The sequence below is a fragment of the Leguminivora glycinivorella genome, chromosome 1 (assembly GCF_023078275.1).
Source record: "Leguminivora glycinivorella isolate SPB_JAAS2020 chromosome 1, LegGlyc_1.1, whole genome shotgun sequence".
NCBI classification, from domain to species: Eukaryota; Metazoa; Arthropoda; class Insecta; order Lepidoptera; family Tortricidae; genus Leguminivora; species Leguminivora glycinivorella.
Window position 1 is genome coordinate 21204575 of NC_062971.1, and position 27735 is coordinate 21232309.

The window sequence follows — 27735 nt, forward strand, 5'->3', positions numbered from 1 at the left end:
GAGGTTGTTTACCTTTTTCAGCATTTAGGGGTATTAATACTGGCTGGTTACTTAGACGATTATTTTTTCCGCTACTAGTTTGACGTTGTTTGTCAGTTTAATCTTAATATTTATCATAAGTCATAACAAATTGAACTCGTACCTAATTACAACCCTGTCATTGTGAATATTGGGTCTAAATTTGCTTACTGAGATTAGCTGTCCAATTTGAAGTTTACTGTGATAAAGCTTTAAAGTGTTTTACAGTGACATCTTAGCTGTCTATTGGTAAACCTTATGTCGTTGCAGTAATGTACACAAATAAATAGTCTTATGTTTATGATGGTAGTTAGCAATTATTTTATTACCGGAAACACGTTGTAATAATTAGTAGGTATAATACAATTTATGTGTTTTGTCTTGTATTGTATCTACTTAAATCGCGTATTGTATAAACAAGACGTTTAAACCAATCATTGATTTACGATTTACAATTTATAAAAGTAAATTGATAAATCATTTATTATTATTGAACTTTTATTTACTTCCTGTCTACTCTGATATAGTAACACATTTACTACTCTTATCATACATAATTTTTCAGATGTCAGTAAATGGTACTGACTGAAGATTACAATAGAGTTGCTGACACATTGAGCAAATTTGAAGTGTTTTACAAACCAGTGTGTCTTAACATGCGTCACTAACTTATTAACTTAGGGAAGTAGGAATTAAGTTATGATACAAAAAATATCCCTTGTAATCGAGTCTGTACCTTAGCCTATGCAGTTAGTTCATAATGCATTTATGACGGGTTCTGGCCACGCTACCTCATCACATCACTGGTCACGAAGCACGAGAACTCGTCATCACTTATGTCTCAGAATTTGAGCATAATGGTGTCGTCCTGTATCACGCCCTTGCCACAGCCGTCGGTCGGGAACGCGCTGGGCGCAGGCGTGGCTCAGGTGCACAGTCCCGAGTTGTCCACTAGCGACCGCGCGAGCACGTCGGCGGCCGCGATGTCGCTCACCTTGCCTTCGAAGTGTCCTCGGACGTGGAACATGAACTCCGCCTTCCCAGCGAACTCCTGCCTACACATTAAGCAGAGGTGGTGCGCGTGTGTGTGTTGTCTCTCAGGTGCGTAATGCGTGTGCCCGTGTGTGAAGTACGCGCCTCCGTTGGCCGTTTCGTTGACGACGGTGGCAGTGGAGACGGATGCGGTGGCGATGCCGTGCCCGTTCAGTATCTGCTGGTTCTGGTTGTGGTGGTGTAACAGTTGCAGTTTTTCTTGGTTGGAAAGGTGGACTTTGTCTTGTTGCTGAAAATTAAGAAAATACAGATATATCAAATAACCTGCCAAAATGTTCTAAGCGATTTAAATAACCTCTTTTGTAATTAAATGCCCCGTTTTGATGCCCCAAAAAATGCTATAATTTCTTATATTTTACCAAAACAGTAATGTGTAGTTACCTGATGCGTCGCCTGTTGCATCTTGTCCTGCAAGAGCTTGGTGTCGGGAAGATGTGACTTGGCGTGGGCGCTCCACTCGTCCCGCGTCGCGAACAGGCGGCCGCACAGCTCGCAAGACCACGACACTACCATGCCCGCTGTGGCCGCTGCCACCGCCGCCGTCGCGCTTGTGTGGACCAGGTTAGTATTCTGGAAAAGGTAATAAAACATTAAGTTTATTTTTCATCACATATCACAATCAGATGCGATCCTTACACGTTACACGTAGCAGTTTGTTACTGGGTTGCAATCCAATTTACAGAACACATGTGTCCTCTGTAATGACCGCTGCACATAATGACTAATATTTTGCCGTAAGAATACAGGCTACTAAGAGCGTAAGTAGCGATTTAATGTATGCGTGTCAAATATGTAGGTACTGTGTCAAAACTATAAACAGCAAGGAGAAGTTGCAGTGGCTACAAAAAGATCACTTTGGTCTTAGTATCAATTCTATCAATAATATTTACCGTAAATGTATGTCCAGGTACTTGGCAGACTTGTATCGGCTGCTGATGCGTATGTTGTTGCTGTTGCTGTTGCTGCTGTTGTTGTTGCTGTTGTTGTTGTTGTTGCTGCGCCTGTTGCTGTTGCTGCGCCTGTTGTTGTTGTTGCTGTTGTTGAGCAACGGCCGCTATTTCAGCCTGGCTCGGTTTCGTATCTTCCTGTTTCGTCAATTGCGGTTTCACGTCGTCTAGTTTTAAAGCTGAAAAAAATAAGTTCGGTAAATATAAGTTGTGAACAACTTTGAAACAAAAACTTGGATAGAAATGGTCTGTGTAAATGTAAATGCTTACGTGGTATAGATATGGTTCGTTTCCCAAGCGGCGCTATATTCGACGGCGTAATATGTTTCAGCTTGTTCATATGCAGTACCAACTTGTCTCGTCGAGCGAATGCTTTGTTACACACTTCGCACACGTATGGCTTCTCACCTGTGAAATTAGTGCAAGGCCGTTAGCGTGTCTTTAAATTTAAAAACCTTACAGCATAATCTTTTCAGTCTAGCTTACCTGTGTGTATTCTCATATGAATTGTTAGCTTGTCTTTGCGTGCTAATCCTTTCCCGCAGACAGTGCACTCAAATGCCTTACTGCCTGAAACAACTGTTAGAAATATGTTTTAGTGAGTTTTAATACATACCTATAAAGTTGCTAATTAAACCGGTAAGCGCTTAAAAAGTAATGTCATGCAGAATTTTGACATGTTTGGGAACGTTCCACCAACTACCGGCCATAGGCCGAGCTCCGCGTGGGGCCGAAGGCCCAAAGCATCAAACGAGAGGCGCGCTGGCGTAGAAATTGAAACTCAAAGGTGATTTAATATTAAAGCGAAACTTACATACATGTAATCTAATCCTAATTGATCGGGATGATCAATCCAATATATGTATATCACCTTATGAGGTATATTGTAAAGGTAGAAGTTTTTTGTAGCCTTACCTTCATTAGTGGAGCTGGTTGGTTTGATAGCTGGATGCTTCCTAACGGTCGTACCCTGAAGAGCTTTGAGCCTGGTACCGGGATGCATGGAACCACCTTCCGCGTACGGTTCCGTGAAGGGAATGAGATTCGGCCTGGGTATGTTGTTTGTGACTTCTGGTGACCTGGTGAAATATTTTGGATTACAATAATAGATACTTCAAAAACACGTATTACTCCGCTTAGTAGACTCAAATTCAATTAAAAAAATGATGAGACTAATTGTTATCAAATCTCCAAAAATACTCAATTTGTAAATATTATAAAATACTTACCAATTCCCGAGACTCTGTAGCACTCGAACTCCTCCTTCAAAGCCCATACCGACGTCATCAGGTACCGTGAATGTGCTGTCCGGCCCTCCGGTGCTGGAGCTCACTTGAGGGACCTTGATGGGCGAGTTGATGGTGGCATAGTGGTGCTGCGTGGAGCTGACGGTGGGAGGAGACGGGTGGCCTTGGTGGGTACTTGCGTTGTTCTGCGCTTGCTAGATTGAAAGAAAACAAGTTACAAAATAAAAAAATAATAATTGAAATTTTATGTTATCAATAAAATTTTGTAAAAAAACAAGTCCAAACACTTGTGCAAAGTATTATATATTACGGTGTGTCCGCAAATGCGTTAAAGTTGAAAATATGTTCAGTTTATTTCAATTGTAATAATTAAAGAGTAACTTATAGACCCAGTTTGAGTAATAAATTTGTATATTACGATTTTTTATTCGGACTTACTTGCAATTCTTGATGGTGGCGGGTAGCATTATTAGTGTTGGTCGTTTGTTGTTGCTGATGTTGCTGCTGCTGTTGCTGCTGCTGCTGTTGTTGCTGTTTGATAACAACAAACTATTTCTCATTATTAGATACTGGTTCTGCGCCGACAAATGATAATTGTTAACAAAATTCATAAATGTATGGAACGGGTCACAATCAAGACAAAATAGTATAATTAATAATTAATTGTTTCGTTAAAACTGCTTAATTTATACAATCGTTAAAAAGGAGACTTTAATATAAAACCGGCCAAGAGCGTGTCGGGCCACGCTCAGTGTAGGGTTCCGTAGTTTTTCGTATTTTTCTCAAAAACTACTGAACCTATCAAGTTCAAAACAATTTTCCTAGAAAGTCTTTATAAAGTTCTACTTTTGTGATTTTTTTCATATTTTTTAAACATATAGTTCAAAAGTTAGAGGGGGGGGGACGCACTTTTTTTTCCTTTAGGAGTGATTATTTCCGAAAATATTAATATTATCAAAAAACGATTTTAGTAAACCCTTATTCATTTTTAAAGGCTGTTGCTGTTGCTGCTGCTGCTGAGATGCTGTTGACGAGCGCGGTTGCTGCTGTTGCTTGCTGCTGCTGCTGCTGCTGCTGCTGCTGTTGCTGTTGCTGCTGTTGTTGCTGCTGTGCTGTTGTTGTTGTTGCTGCTGCTGCTGTTGTTGCTGTTGTTGTTGTTGCTGCTGCTGTTGTTGTTGTTGTTGTTGCTGCTGCTGCTGCTGTTGTTGTTGCTGCTGTTGTTGTTGCTGCTGCTGCTGTTGTTGTTGCTGCTGCTGTTGCTGCTGTTGTTGTTGTTCGCGTCTTGCAGCAGCTGCAGCTTGGGCCATTTTTAATGCCCCTAAGTTTTTACCCGTGGGACAGGTTAAAAAGGTTAATAACGTATTGCCCTATATTCCTTGTATGTTTTCGCTTATCCACGGATAATCTTATCGCCGACAGGTTAAAATTAAGGACCGGGATTTTCATAGCAGAGATCAATATTAGAAAGATTATGAATGCAAGTCATTAGAGTCAGGCCAACGTAAGTTTGGCAGGGATTTTGATAGCATACACTTTGCTAGTGTTATTGTGTCAGACTTCAATGAAATAACCACAAATTTATTGACATTTGCAAGTTTTCTTCAAGTTCTTTTTATTATACTTAAAAGTTAACGGAAGGGCAGACAAAAAAGGCATTTGTGAATTAATTTAATATTATACCAATTAAAAAATCTTTGAACGTGACAGCATCAGCAATGTATTACCTACTGCGGCTGACCTTTTTAACCGACTTCAAAAAAGGAGGAGGTTCTCAATTCGACTGAATGTTTTTTTTTTTTTTTTTTTTGTATGTATGTTCCTCGATATCTCCGAGAATTGTGGACCGATTTTCAAAATTTTTTTTTGATCGAACGGGTATAACCCCGAGATGGTCCCATTGGCACCAAGTCAGGGTCTGATGATGGGATCCTGGAGAAATCGAGGGAACTCTTCAAATGTTATAGGCACATGTAATGTTTTTAGTGTATTTTTCAAAGGTAAACCAGTATATACGCCTGATGGTAATAATTTTATGTGGCTGAGCTGATGATGGAAGGTCAACTCCTCAATGGTTAGGAGTTAAAGGATAATTCTTTCACTAGTGTACATGTATTCGGACTGATACATATAATATCAATAGGAACCACTAAAAATCAACAAATAAATAAACTTTTTAACAAAAAATAAAACCGCCTTCAAAAATAAGCGCGTTACAAAACACGGAGAAACTAAAAATCAAAAAATAATAAACCTTTGAATTCAGATTTCTTATCGTATTGCAATAATCTAAACATCCAAATTATAAACAAATCAATTATTTTTGGAGTCGGTGCCAGCCTGCGTATGGTTGGGTGGGGCAAACAGGCAATAGCAAGGCGACGAACAGGTCTGGTACCGACTGCAAAAATAATTGATTTGTTTATAATTTGGATGTTTAGATTATTGCAATACGATAAGAAATCTGAATTCAAAGGTTTATTATTTTTTGATTTTTAGTTTCTCCGTGTTTTGTAACGCGCTTATTTTTGAAGGCGGTTTTATTTTTTATGACCACATATCGTATACTGCAAAAAGAGTTAGAAAGCTTATAATGGTCATGAAGAAACTAAGGGATGTTGCTGATCCAAAACTTCTTCGGTCCATCTACACAGCCATATGCCAAAGCATAATTACTTATTGTATAACCGTCTGGGGAGCTGCCGGTATAACAGTCCTCATAAAGCTTGAAAGAGCGCAGCGTTCACTACTTAAAGTTATGCTTAAGAAGCCTCGGCACTTCTCAACCAACCTTTTGTACAAAGAAGCAGAATTTCTAAGTGTCCGCAAATTGTTTATATTGGAAACCACATGTAAAGTGCATAAAGAAGTCCGACAGTCTGAGGGGTATAACGACATGCTGAAAGCACGAACCTTCAAAATCCCAGTAGCCAAAGTTCGTACTGCTTTTGCCCGACGGTTTGCGGAGTTTGCTCATCCCTTTCTGTACAATGCGATCGTAAAAAGGTGCGAAATTAAAGATATAAACGTCAGGCAAGCAAAAAGTAGGCTGAAAGAATGGTTTACACGACATTGAACAAAGAGAAGCTGAAAGCATCCTGCAGATTATTTCATAGTTTAATCGCACTCATATGTCTGCACGCACCCATGCATGCTGTGTTTGTGCTCACACAGTACACACACACACACACACACACACACACACACACACACACACACACACACACATACTGACTTGTAATAATTAAGTAATAATTAAATAATAGTAAGTAGGTATAGTGCATGACTTGTCCCCTAGAAATAAGTATAATAAAAATGAATTGTTGCTCTATTTTAAGATAAATAGCCTGATAGATCTCACATTTTTATATACTACTGAATTAAATATACTGAATTGTCCTTATGAATAGATTTCCTGAATAATAATATAATAATAACATAATGTATATAAACTTAATAATAGTCTTTCAAAATAATGTAAAAACCGTGGAGTCACGGGACAGGCTCTGCCTAGTGTGATCCACTAAATGTGTGACTAACAAAATGACTGATTTTGGAAATAAATTTTACTTTACTTTACTTTACTGATATTAAAGTAAAATTGTTCAGTATTTCTTTTTACTTTTCCCAACACGCCGCCTTACCCTCAACACCGCGTTTTGCACAGGTGAATATCGGAAGACAAAATACTAAAAAAATTCCGAATCCGCGATGGCATTGTTTGAATACCGTCCCCTACAGATAAGGGAAGTTCCCTCGATTAGGGCGGGGGAGCCTTATCTCGCACTGATTAAAAGCAAACTCTAAAGGGCCGAACACTAGGGACGTGAGGGTACGTGTACCTAGTGTGCATTATATTTGCTTAGCTGAGTGTGCAGTTATTATCCTCTGAGATGGAGTAAAGTATTGTATTTTGTTAATGTAAAAGAAATTGTGACATTAAGTTATTTTAATAAAAACGAAATATGTGTATGGTTACGTCATTTTGAGAGTGCATAGATTTGGTTTATAATTTCTACGTTCGTGTTCCATTTTCAAAAGATATTCTCCAGTAGGACGGTTTCGACAATAAAAGGAATCATATTACAAGTACAATACGAGTAGGTATATTAGGTATTTTATATTATGTCCTTTCTCTTTACTGAAAGTCAAAATCAGCTCAGTAATATACTTTAGCATGATAGATGAAGAAATTGCCATAAAAAAATTTCTTTGAAAGTAGTTATGTAAATGCTTGGTAATTAAGATATCACTCATAATAAAAGTAAAATTTTATTAATTCATTAATATTAAATTAAATCAAAGATTTGTTGCTGAATGATGACAACGCGCTACACAAATAATCAATTTGGCTTCTACTCACCCCGAAACTCCAGAAATCATTGTAATATGTGTCGATCTGCATTATTATATGAATTCCCAATATTTTCTGTTCAATATTTACCCTAATTTACACACAAAAAAAAACACTAAAATATCCTCATAGTCATTTTTATTCAATATAAGAATCACTAGCGTTGTTTGTTAGAACGATCAAAAATTATGAACAAACAGAAATATAGGAACCACGACTGTCGTAGAAACGTCACGCATACGGAATGAAAGTCCCGGCGCGTGTTGAAGAGGCCTCGAAACGTCTTGACGTGACCCTCGGCCCTGCACTATACTGCATCGATCTACTTTCCCCTTCGCCGCGCACTTTCCGGAAATCGCTGACGCGGCTTGTCGGAAAAGTTTTGTTCGCGTTTGAACGATAGGATCTGCGGGGTGATCAACGCACTTCTCTCTTACATATTTGCTACCCCGTTAATAAAAAGAAAATATTGTTGGTTAGTTTTGTTGATAGTACTCTTTATTATACCTACTGTGGTGTTGTTGAACTTGTTGATCAAATATCTCTTTGAAGAATCCTAAGTTTTATTCGGTTTATTTCTTTTATCCCCAATCGTTTTAACAACCCACTGGATATTGGTTCAGTGAGTCGTAAAAGCAGATTTTTCGAGTGACTTGTATAATGTACTTTCAAATAACTGGAATTGTACCTATCGCTCGTTTGTTAAAGCCTCTGTTGTTTAGAGTTGTTAAATATTCTTAATATTTTAAGTTTTTAAATAGAAGATGTAGTTTTCTAAGCTCTACTACACGTGTAGTGTAGAGTCTGTGCGAAAATAGAAGTCACAGAATGTATAGGGCCGTACACTATACATTCCATGACTCTTCTCTTTCCGAACAGACTCTACAACTCTACATACTACGTCTAGTCACAGAATATATAATAGTACAAGTACAGAAGACTCACTCTCTTGATATTCACAAAATGCCGCCATTCTAAATTCTTACCTACATTAACAAACGGACCGCACGCGAGCAGCCGACATTGAATTCTGTTGCGCCGTGCGAAGGTCGTCGCCACTGAAATGCATGGCGCCCGGCATGTTCTTGTAGCGCGGCAATAGAATCGCGGAGTGAGCCGCCCGTGGTCTAGTACAGTCACCGGCAATAACATCGTACAAAAAGAAGGCCGCAAAAATAGCTGACACAACTTCATTTCTAGAGCTATTAGAGCATGTCAGATATACAGCCTACTTTTCGTGCCATTGCCGGTGTAGAAGAAACGTAAATAAACATCCGTAGCTTCGTAGGCATGTTCGTAGTAAACATATAAGTAGTGTATTGATGATATACCCGTGCCTTTATTACCCGAGGACCTCGAGGTAGATGTATTATTGTTTTAGAAGCACTAATATTCGTATTATAATCGTCAATTTTTATAATTCAATAACATTTAGTATAGGCCCATCTCGCGATACTCGCTCAACTCAACAATACAGCTTCCTAGTTTATAATCAAATTAGGCTTGTGTCGTTCACGAACTATGAACTGTTAGGAATAAAATCCCATCAATGACCGAAATGAACTGAATCTTTCCGTGCTCTGTGAATCGGTCTTTGCTCATTTAGTTCAGTCACAGAATATATAATAGTACAAGTACAGAAGGCTCACTCCTTTGATGTTCACAAAACGCCGCCATTCTAAATTCTTACCTACATTAACAAACGGACCGCACGCGTGCAGACGACATTGAATTCTATTGCGCCGCGCGAAGGTCGTCGCCACTGAATGGGCCGCGAACTCGCGGCCGCCGGCATGTACTTGTAGCGCGGCGAAAGGATCGCGGAGTGAGCCGCCCCTGGTTCAGTATAGGATCGGCGAGCGCGAGCGGTTTGGATCAAGAAAGAGTGTGTGACGGCGCCGACCGGGAGCGAGGTATTTAGCAAAGCGAAACAAAAACGTCAGGTTTTCATATTAAGCTTCGGTTACTTACAACCTTTCGGCCCGGAATTGTTATTGTCTGTGGAATATTCGTATCATTTTGACACTAGTCAATCCCATTCGTTCTGATCTTTCCGACCGTAGTGGTCGCTGGTCTGACTGAACTAAATGAGCAAAGACCTAAAAGAGCGAACTAGTTCGTGGGAGCGATTGAACGAGATCGGAGCGCTCCGATCAACGAACGAAACGGCACAAGCCTAAATCAAATTGATATTGTTCCGCCCGAGGCATCGCGCTCGGTAACCGGAGAATAACAGCCCTGAAATTAATCGCTTTCCCAATGTCGGCATTCAATGCAGAAGCCATTGGATTACGAATGTAAATTATCATATTCATCATGGAACATAATTGTTATTAGGTACCTATTCGTGTAATGGTGTTGTTGTATCGTGTAATTTGAATACTCATAATTTAGACGCACTTATAGTTCGTTAGCGACTTGGTAAATTCGGTTGCAGTCGATCTGTATATCGAGTTAAAGAGGGCTCTAAAGTACGCTATAAATACCAACTTATGATACGTCTACAGAACGCCGTTTCTAGTATTTAATATTTGTATTCAGTTTATTTTATTATCCAGAACACTCGTTAATACACCTAACACATTATAAATCGCTCCGAAAACCAAGCAATGAAGGCAAAGTCTACAAAGCTTTAATTGGGATAACTTTACAAACATTTCTCCAAGTAGGTAATTAACTCCAAGCTGAACTTTACATTATATCCATTGAGCGTAGTATACATTCGCAGCTCTTAGAACTTACATGAAGTACGAGCATATGTACCTATTAAAGCGATGAATCGACAGCTCAGTAAATAAATAAAAAAGTATGTAACTTCTTATAACAACAAGTGAAAAAAAATGTGCAAACTACATAAAAAAAAGCTGGCTGAAAGTGAAAGCCACATTCAGATAATCCCAAACATTTGAGCGCATCTATTTTTAGCACCATGTGATGAGTGGGGACTGGAGCCGTAGGCGGGGGGCGTAGTAGGAATATCCTTCACCCGCTAGGTCAGGGTTAACGGGCCCCAGCTCGTGCCACCTTCCACCATCGACCTTGGGCCTGTGCGTTAATGCACCCGTAATGGGGGGCCTTGCACTCGACGTTAGGGGGGTTGAGATTTTTCGTACGAGCTGTGGGATTGTGGGGTGCGAACGCCGAGCGTTAAAGGTGGTGTATAATATTTACAACCCTAGTCTCAAGGCTACATTTACTTCTGTCAATATATTTAAAGCAATTCAGATAGATTTATGGAGTTATTTTATAAAGAAGTTATGTTATTTCTTTATCATTGGTTGTTCAAAAAATCAATACATTGGCTACAAGATACTGATGCACCGATCCATACTTACACCCATAAAACAAAACGTCTCGGACATGCGTAGCCAACAACCAAATTTACAAGTGCTTAACTGCGCACTGATTGCTGATGACAGCCTTATAACTATCGTATTAAAGCGGATAATGCATTGCCTTATAAAACATGCTAAACGAATGAGACTACAATTTTCGAACGTAACCCGTGCAGTTTGAGTCCGAATTCCTGTACATGGCAATTGGTTAAAGCTTTATATTGAGTTGAACTGTATTCGGATGTGCTAAGAGTTGTTTTCGATGTGCGTGGGTTGTGTGGGAGGTGGGTGCTGGGTCGATAGAGCCTGAGTCCGCGCGGATCAATAGAGGAGCCGCCCCACCCGCACCCCGGGCCCCGCCGCGAGACGCGAGCAGCGCCCGCCGCGTGCCATCGCTCGGCGGCCGCGGCCCGACGCACTGACCCTTACTTCAAGACTCAAGACCATACAAACAACGACCTGGGGCCTATTGGATAACAATTTACAACTCATATTACAAGCGGTAGTCCCCCTCCAATTCATTTTATAAGAAAGAGAGTTCCGCTTGTAATACAAGTTGTAAATTGTTATGCAATAGGCCCCAGCAGTTGCATTTAACCCTAACATGGCCTCCATAAGATCATTCCTTCCAATATTTTAGTGAATAGAGGATTGAGTATTGACCAATGATATATTATTATAATTATTTACTTAGGTATGCGAAAATTACATTTGCGAGGAAAATAAATAATGTATCAAGCACTCAAACTCGTATTATGTACTCGTACTTCTTAATGTTAGCTTCATATGTGTAGTATATGAGGAGGTTGCGCAACGTTGTCAAAACATTTGGTTTTGATTGGGATAAGTTACAAAGCTCATAGATGCAACGACTTATCGAGCTATTTTTCGTATTGTGAAATATCGTAACTAAATGTCGATGGACAGTTAACTATTTACATAACTAAATTCTATCGTAGGTACATGAAGTAGGCAATGATCATGATATTCATGATACTATTGATACTGATGCTGAAATAATAGTTGTGCAGCTCAGAGTCAGCGCCGTAGTTTATTGCGCCACTCTCAAAGCTGCTGCAACCTCGATACAATGCGAGGTCATAGCGCTTGCAGATGTACCCTGTGGACTGACCTGGAAGTTGATGGTGGAGGTCTGGAGATGACAATGCACATGGACTCGGCGTAGTTGCGCAGCACGGAGTCGGTGCTGAGGCAGCTCTGGCGCCACTCGTACAGCTGCTCCAGCCGCGTCACGCCTGCAGGTGTACCCGAGTAACGCTGGTAACTGACCTGGAAGTTGATGGTGGAGGTGACGATGCGCATGGACTCAGCGTAGTTGCGCAGCACGGAGTCGGTGCTGAGGCAGCTCTGGCGCCACTCGTACAGCTGCTCCAGCCGCGTCACGCCTGCCTGGAGGTGTACCCATGGAGGCGTAACACTGGTCAACCCTAGTAACGCTGGTAACTGACCTGGAAGTTGATAGTGGAGGTGACGATGCGCATGGACTCGGCGTAGTTGCGCAGCACGGAGTCGGTGCTGATGCAGCTCTGGCGCCACTCGTACAGCTGCTCCAGCTGCGTCACGCCTGCAGGTGTACCCGAGTAACGCTGGTAACTGACCTGGAAGTTGATGGTGGAGGTGACGATGCGCATGGACTCGGCGTAGTTGCGCAGCACGGAGTCGGTGCTGAGGCAGCTCTGGCGCCACTCGTACAGCTGTTCCAGCCGCGTCACGCAGCGCTCGCAGATCTTCTTCGGCAGGAAGTCGTCCTTCGATATCTGCTGGAAGTTTACACCTGTGTTAGGATTTGTTACCCTAAGTCTTAACAATACACATACGCGATTTGCCTAATATAAGTTATCTAGGTCGGCTTTTTTACTGACGAAGAAGCACGTAATTCCTTATGTTTTTAACCCCCGACGCAAAAACGACGGAATATTTTTTTGTGCTACTGCTAGAGTTGTTATGCGACCTACACTTTTTTTTTTAATTTGAAAACCTTTGTAATTCTAATATTTCCTCAAGATTTCTCGTCATAGATTAAGTATTGTCTAATGCATGCATCATTTGCAATGTGTTTATTTGGAAATAATTTATAGCAAACAAAAAGGAAAAAGCTTCACTCTATATATACAATAAATTAGTAATTATATCGTACGAGAGCACGCTCAGATGAAATATTTACGCAAAAAGGTAAGAAAGTTTTGACTTCGAGATACAGAGTAGGTATGTCAAAACTTCGTTTCATTTGGCGCCCATATAAATGAAAACAACGTTTGGATCAAGTTTAGATACTTTGTATAATTGTATACTTCATAAGCTTGTGTAAATATAATATTTGAAGTAGAGTGACACACATAAAATTCCGATTTGAATATTGCCATGATCTTCATCACAACACCGAAAGTCAGTTAACTACTGTTAGAAGGTAAATTAATACGTATCTCATAAACACGAGTATGTCCTGTGTGCGTAGCCGAATGCACAAACGATACGCAAACGCTCTCTTTCGTAGCTATCTATCTCTATCGCTCTTGTGTATTGGCGCAACAGAGTCAGACTGCCTTTCTGCGGCGTTTCGATTTCGTTTCGCGTCGCAGAAATGCCATTCGGCTACGGGGCCTGACCGCGATGACCGTGGATGTGGTCCGTCATGAAAAAACGGTTCCCCTCGATTTTGTCAATTATCATCGGTCTACCTTATTAGATACATTTTTTTATGTTTTCGCTGCATGCTGTTTTTATTACTAAAGTTATTAATATATCATATGTCATCATTGTTATCCGATAAATGTGTTTACCGCACCAATAATACCCCCTATAATAAATATTGGAATCAGATAAGGCGGCAATACCCCTCAATAACACACAAATTTGTTAGCAATTGTCAACGGGCAATTATCTGTGTGTGGGCAGAAGGGCTCGGGCCCGGACAAAACAGTTTAGGGTCGAATTGTGATGTCTCTTTCTTAATGCATGACAATAACTCTTTCGACTATTTAGGGTTGTCAAAAATCAGGTAATTTCCTTATCTGCGGTAGCGCACGTATCGGCCCTTATAAATGCTACGTAGCAATGCGAGCCGACCGCAGCCGGGACCGCCCGATCGTGCCAGTGTCCGCTGCCCCGGACTGTGGGCCACGTAAACAAGTGACAGGGGGATTAGCTAGTCACGTGTCGGGCGCCACGGGCTCGCTATGACCTACTTGCGGCGGGTCAATGACCGCCCGGTGCAACTTGCAATTTTATCAAATCGCACAATAACCGTTCACTCCGGTCTCTTATTTTTTTCTTAAATTTTTAATTTTGCTTGTTTACTTGAAATGAGAAAATTAAAATATTATTTACTTATTGCTACCTTACTATAAACATTAAAAACACTATTTATCTCTATATCATTTTTATTTTATTTTTTGTTTGACAAAAAAAATATTTTAAATCTGTCTTTAACTAAATATTTACTTATTACCTATTAATTGAAGCAAAAATGTCTACGTCATTGATTTTAAATCTATGACTGTTATAACACGAAATAAGTCATTGTAAAGAACTGCACATAAAAAGAAAAAAAAATTGTATAAAACTGCACATATATACTACTATATATGTATAATACTATATCCTGTGTATTTAGTAAATACTATTTACCATCCTTATTAGGTAAACCTTCCGCCCGTGAAGCATAATAATAAGTCGACCCTCTAGCTACACAATTTTGTAAATCTCCTCTTCAAAGAGTTGAACATCCCCCGAGGGAGAAGGGGCGTCTGTGACGTCATTAAAATCTGTAATTTCTGCATTATTTGTACATAACATTTGTTTTCATTTTCAAGTTTCGCCAGTTAGGTGAAGAAATATTAAGTAATATAAAACAATGCTATGTTTATTGAAGGAATTTAAAAATAAATCTCAAGGTCCAACAGGTATCGTGTCCCGTAATGTTGTTGTCGTAGCCGCGACGTAGCACGCATGCGCCTACGAGCTCTACGGCAAACGGCGTAGCGGAGATGGCGATGCATCTTTAGGCTTTCATGTTTACACTTTATGAAGAACTTAAGACGTTTTAGTTATGAATATGAATTTTTAGATGTGCTTTGATTCAGTGTGTTATATTGAGGTATTCAAAATCGAATCAATGTAGAAAGAGAAATAAATATTAAGGACTCACCATAGTCGGCAGACACGTCCGTAACTTGAAAAGTATCTGCCTCTGCTCAGACTCCTTGTCGAATATGTGCAGCCGCGGCCCGCTCTTGAGAGAGCAGAGCCGACAGAGGTCCGTGAACGCCGTGAAGTTGAGGTCCTCGGGCTCCGTCATGGCGAAACACCTGATAAGCAGGTCGAGGAGGCAGGAGTTGTCCATGTATACGCCGGTGTGTTTCGGGTGGAGGGAGTATTAGAGCGGCATGGCAGGGAGGCGTCACGCCGCCGTGTGCTCCGGGGGGCACTGGCGGGCTCCCTGTCTGCCCCCGGCCCCCCTGCCCCCCTGCCCGCCGGCCCGTCCCCCCACGCCGTCGCACGCAGCCCCCGCGGGGTGGCGAGGAAAATGCGTGCCAGTTTTCCTGTTGCGAATGCAATCGTCAATTGTAATGGCGGATCGATTGATTTCATTGTAAAGGCTTCATTTTTCTTTTCAAGGGTTAAATATTGAAGACTGGAAATTTGAAAGTTAAATCTTTGTTTTTGTTGTACGACTGTACAGGTACATTGAATTAGATAGGTAGTCTCTTTTGTATTCACATAATTAAGTATGTAGAGAAGATAAAGAATTTATTTTATGATTAAGAAATAGTGAATAATTGAATATCGTTTTGTTCTAATAATTATTCTTAATAGACTGTGCACTTTTCAATAACGAATTTACATTTGTGTGTTCGTTGCTTGTACGAGTGAATTATTAGATTATTCACCAATATGTTTTACTATTACGAAGGTATAGGTTGACTATTATAAAACTTTAGTTATTGTGCAACCAAATGGGTCGTCACCACCTATTCAAAACACCTTTTTATCTAGTGCCCACACTCTTTTTTATAGGTTTACTATTCCTATATCATACTATAAATAGCTACTTACACTTCTCAGGTGGGTAGGTGGTAACTGACCTAGACCTTAGTGCTTAGGTACGAACGGGCTGCCTCTGTTACACCCTACATACTCGACACCCCACATACTATATCTGCTTATCTATAGTATACTCGTATATATGTGACGACTAAATAAAGTTGAACTGGTAGAAGTCTATTAAGATGTAACTAACAATATACCTAACTAAAAATAGGAATCCAATTGAATGCGCTAAAGATTTCGCGCTAAAGTTTTAATACCAATTTATTATAATACTTACCAAATTTTTGACAATAATGACATTAGACTTTTTAAACACTAAGAAAATGTCCAAATGTATGCGGATCAAAATACAAAACTGAAAAGGACAACGGTGAAAAAAGTTATGTAAATGTATTTGAATGTTTCAAAAATATTATAATTGCATTACCTATCTCATTAAGAAATGCATAGTACAATACATAACGAATAAGTGCGTTTTCACATTATCCGATCCGATATCGGATGTAGGACCGATATCCCATACATTACACTTGGATTTTTTCCATTGAAATCCTTCCGACATCCGATATCGGATCGGATAATGTGAAAACGGAGTAAAGGCAGCACAAAAAATGGATCTTACTTAGTTTTACTCGAAAAATTTATTTTAAATGGCAAATTATCTCAGCAGCATTTATCACCAAGGCGAAAAAAAAAAACATTCGAATGACACAAAAGTCACTTATCAATTAAAAACCAAAATAAATAAGATTTTGTTTTCATCATCGCAGTTATTTAAATCGCTTCCCCGAAAATATTTAGTTGTTATCCAATCGAAAAGACCAGGAATCATGTCGATCGCGTCATTCGATTCATAAATGGCAAATTATCTCAGCAGCATTTATCACCAAGGCGAAAAAAAAAAACATTCGAATGACACAAAAGTCACTTATCAATTAAAAACCAAAATAAATAAGATTTTGTTTTCATCATCGCAGTTATTTAAATCGCTTCCCCGAAAATATTTAGTTGTTATCCAATCGAAAAGACCAGGAATCATGTCGATCGCGTCATCAGATTCTGAGTTGGAGTTCCAATCATACTCGGAGCGGACGCTGGCACTGATCAAGCCGGAGGCTCTGGAGGATGCTGAGGCTATCGAGAACCATATACGGAACAACGGTTTCATCATACTTGCTGTTAGTTTTTTTTCTTTGTGATTAAACTATCGGTAGGTACTTTATTGCCTATTTACTTATGAGCAATTGAGCACCCAAATGACATGAAAAGGACACCGTGTCCACGGAGTTTAGCCGCCGCGTGAACTCCTATATCCCTGAAGAGGGGCCTCCAAATTGGTCCGAAACATGTCGCAGCAATAGCGATATAATAACGTGAGTTCATTTATTATTTGAATATGTTTTACGAAAATTTAACGTGTACAATTGAGCACAGGTCTCTCTTTTAGATGTCACAGTTATAATTATGTCCTGGATACCTAGATAATACAATCGCTCTCCTGATATCGTTATTGTAGCTAGCTGGTTTTTTTCGCGCCAATACAGAAGAACGATAGATATATCAGGATACGTAGCCAAATAGTATTGGCGCGAGCCAGACTGCATTTCTGTCGGCGTCTGGCGTAAACGATTGCCATTCAGCTACGCCGGTAGCTACGATAACGATATGAGTACGACTGTGACGTTGGCTAAGTACTCTGGCCCCGTAGCCGAATGGCATTTCTGCGACGCGAAACGCCACCGAAACGCCGCAGAAATGTAGTCTGGCTCGGTCTCGCCAATACGCAAGAGCGATAGCGATAAATCGCTACGAAAGAGATATTTATCGTGAGCGCTTCGTGAGCGTTTGTGCATTCGGCTACGCACACTGATAATATATGTTCTTTCGATTTCTCACTACCAGAGATTCATTTTTAACCGTCGCCTCATATCTCTCAAGAAGGACGGTTATCAAGTCGTCTGTATGTTTTTTTTATTTTTTTATTTTTATTTTTTATGTTTGTTCCTCGATATCTCCGTCGTTACTGGACCGATGTTGAAATTTTTTTTTTGATTGAATGTATATGCATACAGATTGGTCCCATTTTTCTCAGAACCCAGTTCTGATGATGGGATCCTGAAGAAATCGAGGGAACTCCTCGAATCTGAAAGGCATACATATGGTGATTTTTGTGTTTTTAAAGAAACAGCTTGCATTTAGGTACGGAACAGTGACATTTGGTGCAGTGGAACTGCTGATGATGGCCAGAACGGAACTCTTCAAATCTGAACGGCACGCTTATAGTGACTTTGGTATTTTTATAAGAACAGCATGCACTTTTGTCCAGAACAGTGACATTTGGTGCAGTGGAATTGCTGATGATGGTCAGAACCGAATTCCTCAAATCTGAACGGCACGCTTATAGTGACTTTGGTATTTGTATAAGAACAGCATGCACTTTCGTCCAGCACAGTGACATTTGGTGCAGTGGAATTGCTGATGATGGCCAGAACCAAACTCCTCAAATCTGAACGGCACGCTTATAGTGACTTTGCCATTTTTATAAAAACTGCATGCGCTTACGTCTAGAACAGTGACATTTGGTACAGTGGAACTGCTGATGATGGTCAGAACCGAACTCCTCAAATCTGAACGGCACGCTTATAGTGACTTTGGTATTTTTATAAGAACAGCATGCACTTACGTCCAGAACAGTGACATTTGGTGCAGTGGAACTGCTGATGATAGTCAGAACCGAACTTCTCAAATCTGAACGGCACACTCATAGTGACTTTGGTATTTTTGTAAGGAAAGCATGAATTTAAGTTCAGAACAGTGACATTTATTTAATTATGTTTGTTAAGCATATTGAGTTTTCAAGTCAAAGTTTGTCAAGCTTCGATTTCTTATAATATAATCGTATTCATGAGGAATTGAGGAAACCTTAACGTTATACGTATATTCATTTGTATTGCCATCTAATAATTAAATCATTAAAAGCAGTTTTAAAAAATACTTACTCATTTCTACATAATCCAACATTCGCAAGTAGCTGTCACCAGAACCCGAAAGGCGACGGTTTTTTTTCTTAAAAATTATTTCAGAATAATATTCTTTGAAACGACGCCACGAATAGGGTCACTACTCATTACTGAGGGTCGTGAGTCTCGTGACCACTTAGTTTTGTTTGAAGCTGTTTTCCACTAACCTATTTTCCTTAGGGATAAAACGAATTGGCCCCAAAAATGGTTTATTGAAAAATTAACACATCAATTTTGTCGGTTCACGTTTTCCTAACATGTGACTTGCATTCGCGAATGACGTACCTATGCGTTGCAGAGGGTTTTCACTTTATATTCTCATTTGCAAGTTGCCACGTGAACTGCTGTAACTGAAAAGGGTAAAACGGTTATAATTATAATTAGGTACTTTTCTATAAATACAATTAATAAATGTAAATTCCTTCTTCGAAAGCAAATAAATCTAATTAATTTAAGGCACTTGAGGCTCTTAAATTGTATGGAGAGTACTATTACTACTACTACTAGTACTACTTTGGCCACTAAACAGCTGTTGAGTGTCATGAGAATATATGAAAAATAATAAAGTATGTACAAAATAGATAAAAAAATGTGTAGGTAATTTATTGTGCTAGAGCGTAGTACCTAATGATTCATGTTCATAATGAATTAGTATTATCTTCAATATTACAATAAATATGCCACTCGTTTCTTGGTAATCCGCTAACATACCTACATAAGTGATGCCGCACGTGCTGTAAACGGCATCATTTGGGTTTTATGGCTTACTTAATATACGCGCGGTTACGAATCGTCCATTGTATATTCTGTCAAACAAGTCTGTCAGTAAATAAGAACTAAGAAAACTATAGGTAACCTTTTCTCTAGCACCCTAGAGAAAAGGATTCATATAGTTTTCTTTGTTCTTATTTACTGACAGACTTGGTTGACAGAGTATAGGTACTCATGTCTCCTTTGTAAACTGTACAAGATGAGATTATTACGCTTAGTGTCTTGAACCTTCCCTTGCTATTTTCGCTTTTTAGGTTTTTCCAAGGGCATGCAGTGCCAAACTTCAGTTGCTTCATTAGAATCAGGCATTACGATTGCACCCCTTTTTTACATCCCTTGGGATAATGGCACAGCGGGTCCGAGTGTCCGAGAGTTAGGGTCAGCATTAACACCTTTTCTCGTTGTCTCTTTTATTTACCCGCTTTAGCTTTTACCCGCGGCTTCGCTCGCGTTAGAAAGAGACAAAAAGTAGCCATGATGATGATGTCACTCTCCGTTCCTTCAAGTATCTCCACTTAAAAAATCACGACAATTCGTCACTCCGTTTTGCCGTGAAAGACGGACAAACAAACAGACACACACACTTTCTCATTTATAATATTAGTATGGATATAGTATGGATATACGCCGTCAAAGAATAACTAACGGTCTGATTTTAGTTTCAAACCTACCTACTTAGAGACACTAACTGAAAATAATAAATTATATGAAGAAAAGTTTGCTACTCAATGAGCTGTGAAAATCCTTTTGTAAAAATACATACGATTCGAACATAATATACGCCAAATATTCGATCTATATAAGATAGGATTTGTGTATCTCAAAAAGCAATTTCTTCAAACAAACACTTCTATCGTACCTAAAGCTAGAGTCAGACCTAAATTACTTAATTAACGCAGATTTTGAAGAAGAATTTTGATATGGCAGATTTTGCACGTGTAAGCATAGATTCATTTCATAGAAGTTTGACGTGTAAAATAAGCCTTGCTTGACTCTAATAAGAATTTTGACGTCGGTATTTTAAATATTTGATAGGTACGAGTCATACTATTTAGTATCAAGTTAGAAATAGTTATTTGTTTTACAAGGGGCAAAGTAGTCGTTTAACCGCACGTGCCAAGCGAAAGATTCCAATATTGAACCGCGAGCGTAGCGAGTGGTTCAATAAGTGGAATCTTGAGCGTCGCGAGGGTTTCAAGGTACGAAGGTTAAACCAACTTTGCCACCGAGTGAAACACAAAATTTTTCACCACACCAACACGAACAAAACATTGACTATAAAACATCAAACTAAATCAAATCCATCAATTTATTCACTATTTATGATTCAAAATCATCATTTTATAGGTAAATTCTACCAACCAGCTTAAAAAATTTGTATGAAATTACTTTGCACTCTTGCGAAAAAATGCAATTTTGCTATCTGTTTTCGAATAGCAAGGTATGTCGTTACCAGTTGGTGTGGTGAAAATACTATACCCTACGCGCGTCCACTCGTCATGTCCAGGCGAGGGCGGGCAATATGCAAAGTATCACAGCGAGGGGTGTCGGCATTATTTCGCGTCACAGACAGCCCTCGAACAGGGCTGCCACTCGTGACTTGTTTAAATAAATGAGATTTTGTTAAATCTTTTATCTACCTACGTACGAATGATATTTTCCAATTAAAGTTTTGTAGTCAAACCTAGTTTCGTCATGTCACAACTATATATTTCAAAAATTAAAGCGAATATTAATGAAAAATATTTACAGAAAATGTGTTTTAGCGTCGCTAATTAGTACCTATATAATATTGTAGAAAAAAATCACCAAATATAAATGTGCAGTACATAAAATTCTCTTGAGATTTATTTGAACGATTTTAAATGAAGTAGGTAAATACTATTAAAAATAATAAGGACAAAATTTTGTTCGATTATGTGCGTTTCGACACGCAGTTTCACGGTTTTATGTTAGTATTGGTAGTCTGATTTTGACAACCCTACAATCTGCTATACTGACACTGGAGCACCCCAGCTACGCTATCTATGGACGCCATGAAACTAATTAAATATTCTTGTTGACGTTTGAAGGGCCCCGGCCAGTGCCGGCGACTGACGGATCTAGTTATTATTACATACGCATAGGATTTCTCAAAGCCCTCGTGATTTAGAAAGGGTTCCGCGCTCCTTAGGTCCATCTTGTAAGATGTTTTGTTATACGAATTCTTTATGTTATCTAATAATTAAAGCTTAAAAGCAGTTTTAAAAAATACCTACACATTTCTACATATTCCAACATTCGCAAGTAACTTTCACCAGAACCCGAAAGGCAACGGTTTTTTTTTCTTAAAAATTATGTATGAACCTGTTATGCTTAACCACAAGTTTTGGTCAAAATGAAAATAATGGTGGTTGTATCAAAATTGTAGGTAGAATAAAACGTTTAAGTACATTTTAGTGCCATAATTTAGCAACCACAGCAACCTGTTTCCTAAACTTAGGAATATTTGTTTTCTAAGCAAACCTAGAGAGCCTTGCAATAAATTGTCAACGTTTACCTATTGAACTTTTCAAGTTTTTTTTTATTTTCTAAACGGATTAAGTGTATCTATATAGTTCACATAGAGAATAAAGTGAACCTACCTAAAATCACCCTACTCATTTACATAGGTAGTTACAGCTGACTAATTAAGGCCAACATCGTCTTTTTTGCGGTACACATAACCTACACGTAAAAAACGTAAACGTATCAGCTGCTAATATAGAGTGATATTTTTCATGCTGGAATATATTTATTCTATGCCGGAATACAAAAAGTCTATATTGCTCTAAGAACAAATTAAATTACTTTCATAGAAAATTTTAAGTAGTAACACTACTATTATGTTTAAACATTAAATAAATGTCATATACAAAGAAAAAGTGACCAAAGCCTCCAGTGCTCCGAGCTGGAATCGAACCAGCGTACTCCGCTTACCGGGCGAATGCCAGAACCACTCGGCTATCGGTCCACGAGTGGTTCTGGCATTCGCCCGGTAAGCGGAGTACGCTGGTTCGATTCCAGCTCGGAGCACTGGAGGCTTTGGTCACGTTTTCTTTGTATATGACATTTATTTAATGTTTAAATCTATATTGATTACAAATTTTGGACAGAAACGCCAAGTCCACTTGACGCCCGAGCAAGCGGCGGAGCTGTACAAGGGTCACTACGGCCGCCACCACTTCCCGCACTTGGTGGCGCACATATCCCGGGGCCCGGTCATCGCACTAGTGCTGGCAGCTCGTAATGCTATACAGAAGTGGAGGACGCTTATGGGCCCTGCCAGGTACTTAGAGTAGAGGCGACTCGAAAGCGAAACGAGCGCGTAACGAGTTCTTCGCGAGCCTGTAATGTAACGAATTTGCCGCGAGAGCCCAACGAATACGCTCTCACTGATTTAAATTTTCACGATTATTACACATAATTATTTTTAAAAACCGGGACTTAATCGCGTATAACTACATATTAAACTGACCTCCAACGTTTCAAGGACGGCGTTGTCCCCGTCGCAAAAAACATCGCAATTTCAATCAGGACGAAGGTTTTAGGATCTCATCCACATGGAATCCTGTCATTAATAAGTGTAAGCCGAAAATAATATCGACAGTCGTTAAATCGAATATCGTCAGTGTTGTATGTCGACAGAGTAACATCCCTAGTGCGATAACAGTTCAAGTTGATAATCAAAACCAAATGCGGGTAGTTCGAAAAACTCGCGCGGCTGTCAGAAGGTGTTGATGTCATTTCAAGCCAGTCTTCTCCGAGACCACGGGGACAACGCCGTCCTTGAAACGTTGGAGGTCAGTTTAATATGTAGTTATACGCGATTAAGTCCCGGTTTTTAAAAATAATTATGAATACGCTCTCATTCCTTTGTAAAGTAGCTGCTATGGGTATTAGGTACTAATTGTCACTCCTGACTGATCATCGTGCTCGTGCTCCTTACCCGCGATACTGAGTCAGCTCGAAAGTCTGCTGAGATGTAATAAATAGTACATTGTGTTTCAAGGGCGGAAAGTGAAGGATTACGAACGGGAGGCTGTTTGAAGCCCGACTCCCCGAAGGCAGAGGGCTTTAAGAACTCGAGTTTCATCCTTCAGCTTCCCGTGATATATACAATGTTTTTCACCACACTCGCGAAGTAATAATCAAATTTTAAACTAATTAAATGTATTGAAATACCTACGCTGGCATTTCGAACATTCGTCCGCCACGCCATCTTGTAGTTTTTGTCAGGTCGTGAAAGGCCCCACCCAGCGTGCGTAGCCGAATGGCATTTCTCCGACGCCAAACGAAAACGAAACGCCGCGCCAGTTAGTCCGGCTCTGTCACGCCAATACGCACGAGCGATAGAGATATATATCTACTAGCGTTTCGTTTCGTGAGCGTTAGTGCCATTCGGCTACGCACCCAGGTATACACTTTACCGCCCTAGGGCGGTAAAATAGCTCATTACGTATCAGTATGCAAGCATGTAATAAATAACACCGTTTACAAGCGAGTGTGATGAAAATTACATAGGTATAGGTAGGTACCTATTACTGTTATTAGGTTATTACGTATCATGTTTCGCTTGTAAATGTCAAATTCAATATTGCAGGGTGGAGGAGGCTCAAGCGTACTGGCCGGACAGCCTGCGCGCCTGTTACGGGCGCCGCACAGCGTTCGGAGACTACTTCAACGGTCTGCATGGCAGCGAGAACCTCTCAGAGGCCATCAGGGAGATACACTTCTTCTTTCCTACAAGTACGGTTTCAACTGTTTCTGTAGAATTTCTTAGAACTACTGGCCTGGCAGGCTAACCTACTAGCGCGCCTGCTTACGTGCTGGCAGGTCTGCACGGTCGCGAGAACGTCGCGGAAATCGTCTGGGAGGCATGTAGATAGGTATAATTATATACAGGAGTACCTACTGGCGTGAGAGAGAGGAGATACACTTCTCCCCTCAAGATAACCTCAGAGTAGCAAGGATCACACCAACAGGTAAGTACATCATTTCCATTTCTAACAATTTAAACAATCTTCGATCTTTTTATATCAGACTTTAAGATCAGATTGGCTTTCAGATCAATAATATAATATGTTTGCGTCGTAATATGAAATAACCAGAAAATCATATCGGCGATAAATTGTCCCGTCTAGACCGTTCTTAACACAAGCGATTTTATCTGCAGTGGTAGTCGGGCCGATCCTCCGGCGCTGGCAGGTGAAGGACTACATCCAGAAGCACCTGACGGAGGTGCTGACGCCGGGGCTGACGGCGCTGGCGCACGAGCGGCCGGCCGAGCCCGTGCTGTGGCTGGCCGAGTACCTGCTGGACAACAACCCGAACGAGCCGCGCGTGGCGCCGCAGCCGAGAGACCTGCGGGAGGACGAGAGGTGTGTCACGCCGCAACCGAGCGAGCTGTCCAAGGAGTAGCTATATATAAATATATGTATACTCATACGGGTCACTAGTCACTGCGTCTGTTGTTAGTAGCTGTTGTGAACCGTAAATCGATCAGCGAGTGTGTCTATTAGGACGAGTGTATATTGATACAGAGTTAGGGTCGGTTGCACCAAACCGTCTGTCACCGTGAAAGCGTTCGTTAAATTTAATTGTATGGGAAGTTCCATAGACGTCTGCTGCGTGACGATGATGTGTCTGTCAAATGCGGTTGATGCAACTGAACCTTTTATTGTGTCTAACGTCAGAAAGTATGAATCATCCTGTCGTGGCTTGTATGTGTCGTGGATTGTGTGTAGCTATCTATCGACACGACATAATGGAAACGTGGACTTACTTTAACTTAAGGTCAATCGGAGTATTTGCATTTGTGTCCGGTGGGATAAATGCGTTTTTTAAAGATACCTTCTAAACGATTAGAAGTATGGACACCAAATAAAATTATACGTCTATCATAGTTTTAGTATATTCCGTTATAGTAAATAAGAATGATTAAAATAATATACATATATTTACTACCCCAGCAGAGGCAATAGCCCGGTTCACCTTAATCGTATTAGACAAACCTACTATTGATTTGATTTAATGAATTAGTATGTATTTCGAAATAAAACGACAATAACATTTTCTCAATTTTATTCGTAGAAACATGTTACAAATCAGTTTATCACAGGCTAAGTAAACGAAGAAAGATAAACAGGCTGTGAGTAAAACAAATTATACTTGATTAAGTCTCGATTATTTTACGTACTTGCACAAATAACTAAACTAAATACCCTCTTAAAAATAAATGTTGCACTGAAATTAAATCGGAGGATTGATATTTTTAACATTTATGAATTTTATTGCCGTGAACGATGTAATATTACTTAATAAAAATTTCAATTACTGTGACTATTACCGCATTCGTCCGTTTCTAATAAGTACACTTCTTTAGAAAAATATATCTATACATTCACTAGTTTAATTAGGATAATATGAGTAAATTTTCTCCTATTCTCCTGCCTATATGTATAATAGTCACAGTAGGTTTAATGAAAATATATCCAACTTACAGCTAAAAAATTTGGTAAAAAAATCATGGCTTATTTTTACTGGAGATTGCTGATAACCGCCACGCTGCTGTTGCATCTGAAAAGAAAAGAACAATAAAATTTGTTTCGTGATATTTTATACCTTTGACGCCCAAAGTAAATTTTTGCCGTACTCCTTGTCATCTTATAGTATTTTATGCAACTGGTGGTTAAAAGAGGTCAAAAAAGGTGAGTGGCGTGGGTAACAATTTGAGGCGAAGCCGAAAATTGTTAATAAAGACGCCACGAGCATTTTTTGACTCAGTTAAACACCGTTGCATACAATACTTTTTCTACGACCAAGCACTTATTTTGAAAGAAAATTATAAATCAACAAATACCTACTTTCAGTCATCTTAGTTATCTAGTGCAGTTTGAGTGCAAACATGAAAATAAAACTGTCTATGGTATGGTTCTTTGAAGCCTGGCCACTAAGACGAATCGAGCCGAGTTGAATCGAGTTCTCATACATTTGAATGCGATTCGACGCGTCGCCAATGAACGCAGCAGAAAACGAAGGAGTCTCGACTCTGCGAATTGGTTTGTTAAGTTGGTAGCAATGTATTTACTGAACTGTAACAGCTATATCGTGCTACTTCTACTAAATGTTTTCAGGGTATAGACTAGATAGACTTGTCCTGACATCTTTTATGTAGGGTTTTTAAGTTCTATGCACGACCTTGTAACTCACGAATAACAGTACGGGAGTAGAAAAATTATTTTTCAGTACAGATGGTGTTTTTTTGACGCACTAGTGCGAGAAGTGGTTCATTATATGCCAGGTCGAAACTTCGGAGGGCCATCTGTACTGAAAAACGTCGTACGATACACGTGCGAAAAGGAAATTCTTAACTCGTGTCGCCACTCGTTTCGAACTTCCTTTTTTACGCACTTGTATCGTAATGTACTATTATATTCACAACTTTTACTGGTCCATAGTAACTGTTTAGAGCCGTGTAATTTAATTCAAGTACGACACTTTTCATTATTGCCGCGCGCCCAAAAACCGACAGTGGTCCGTCGCGCGGCACGTTCGAGTGCGCCAATATTCGATAGTTTGCTGCAGTATACCGAGACGCGACTTAAGATTTGATACATACCATCACTCAATGCTTGCGCGAGTTCAGATGCACGAAGGCGGCGTTAGAGTCGGCGCAGAGGCCGATCTTCTGGCACACGGCCTTGGTGCCGTACTGCTCGATCAGGTGGATCACGGAGTCGCCGTAGATCTCCATCAGGGTGTGGCACTGCAATACAACCACTAGATCAGATTATCCTAACACAACACAATGGAGTCAATATTATTTATATTCTCCTTTTCCCGACAACTCTGTCACGGACGTACCTTTTTACATTTTATCGTATAAATATAAATATATTATAA

General features: G+C 39.8%; 3 protein-coding genes across 3 annotated transcripts in view; 1 reads left to right on the plus strand and 2 right to left on the minus strand.

Moving 5' to 3' along the window:
- Nucleotides 1–368: 368 nt before the first annotated feature.
- On the minus strand, nucleotides 369–15371 carry LOC125228945 (TPR-containing protein DDB_G0280363). Its single transcript, XM_048133705.1, has 13 exons — nucleotides 15120–15371; nucleotides 12421–12729; nucleotides 12071–12361; nucleotides 4454–4556; nucleotides 4268–4398; nucleotides 3704–3814; nucleotides 3248–3459; nucleotides 2934–3097; nucleotides 2505–2597; nucleotides 2289–2426; nucleotides 1962–2197; nucleotides 1453–1641; nucleotides 369–1300 (listed from the first exon to the last, which is right to left on the minus strand). Exons 1-13 carry the CDS (start codon nucleotides 15312–15314, stop codon nucleotides 944–946), a joined length of 2529 nt encoding a protein of 842 aa, XP_047989662.1. The 5' UTR covers nucleotides 15315–15371; the 3' UTR covers nucleotides 369–943.
- Nucleotides 15372–17042: 1671 nt separating this feature from the next.
- Nucleotides 17043–26032, plus strand: LOC125226583 (nucleoside diphosphate kinase homolog 5-like). Its single transcript, XM_048130589.1, has 4 exons — nucleotides 17043–17199; nucleotides 22947–23119; nucleotides 24434–24579; nucleotides 25007–26032. Exons 1-4 carry the CDS (start codon nucleotides 17059–17061, stop codon nucleotides 25249–25251), a joined length of 705 nt encoding a protein of 234 aa, XP_047986546.1. The 5' UTR covers nucleotides 17043–17058; the 3' UTR covers nucleotides 25252–26032.
- The window catches only part of LOC125226576, a 35054-nt gene continuing 33218 nt past the window's right edge, over nucleotides 25900–27735 (minus strand). The window contains exons 20-21 of the mRNA XM_048130579.1: nucleotides 27452–27598; nucleotides 25900–26409 (exon numbers count right to left, since the gene is read on the minus strand). Of these exons, the coding sequence (XP_047986536.1) occupies nucleotides 27458–27598 (141 nt within the window). The 3' untranslated portion in view covers nucleotides 25900–26409; nucleotides 27452–27457. The remainder of the gene's footprint in view (nucleotides 26410–27451; nucleotides 27599–27735) is intronic.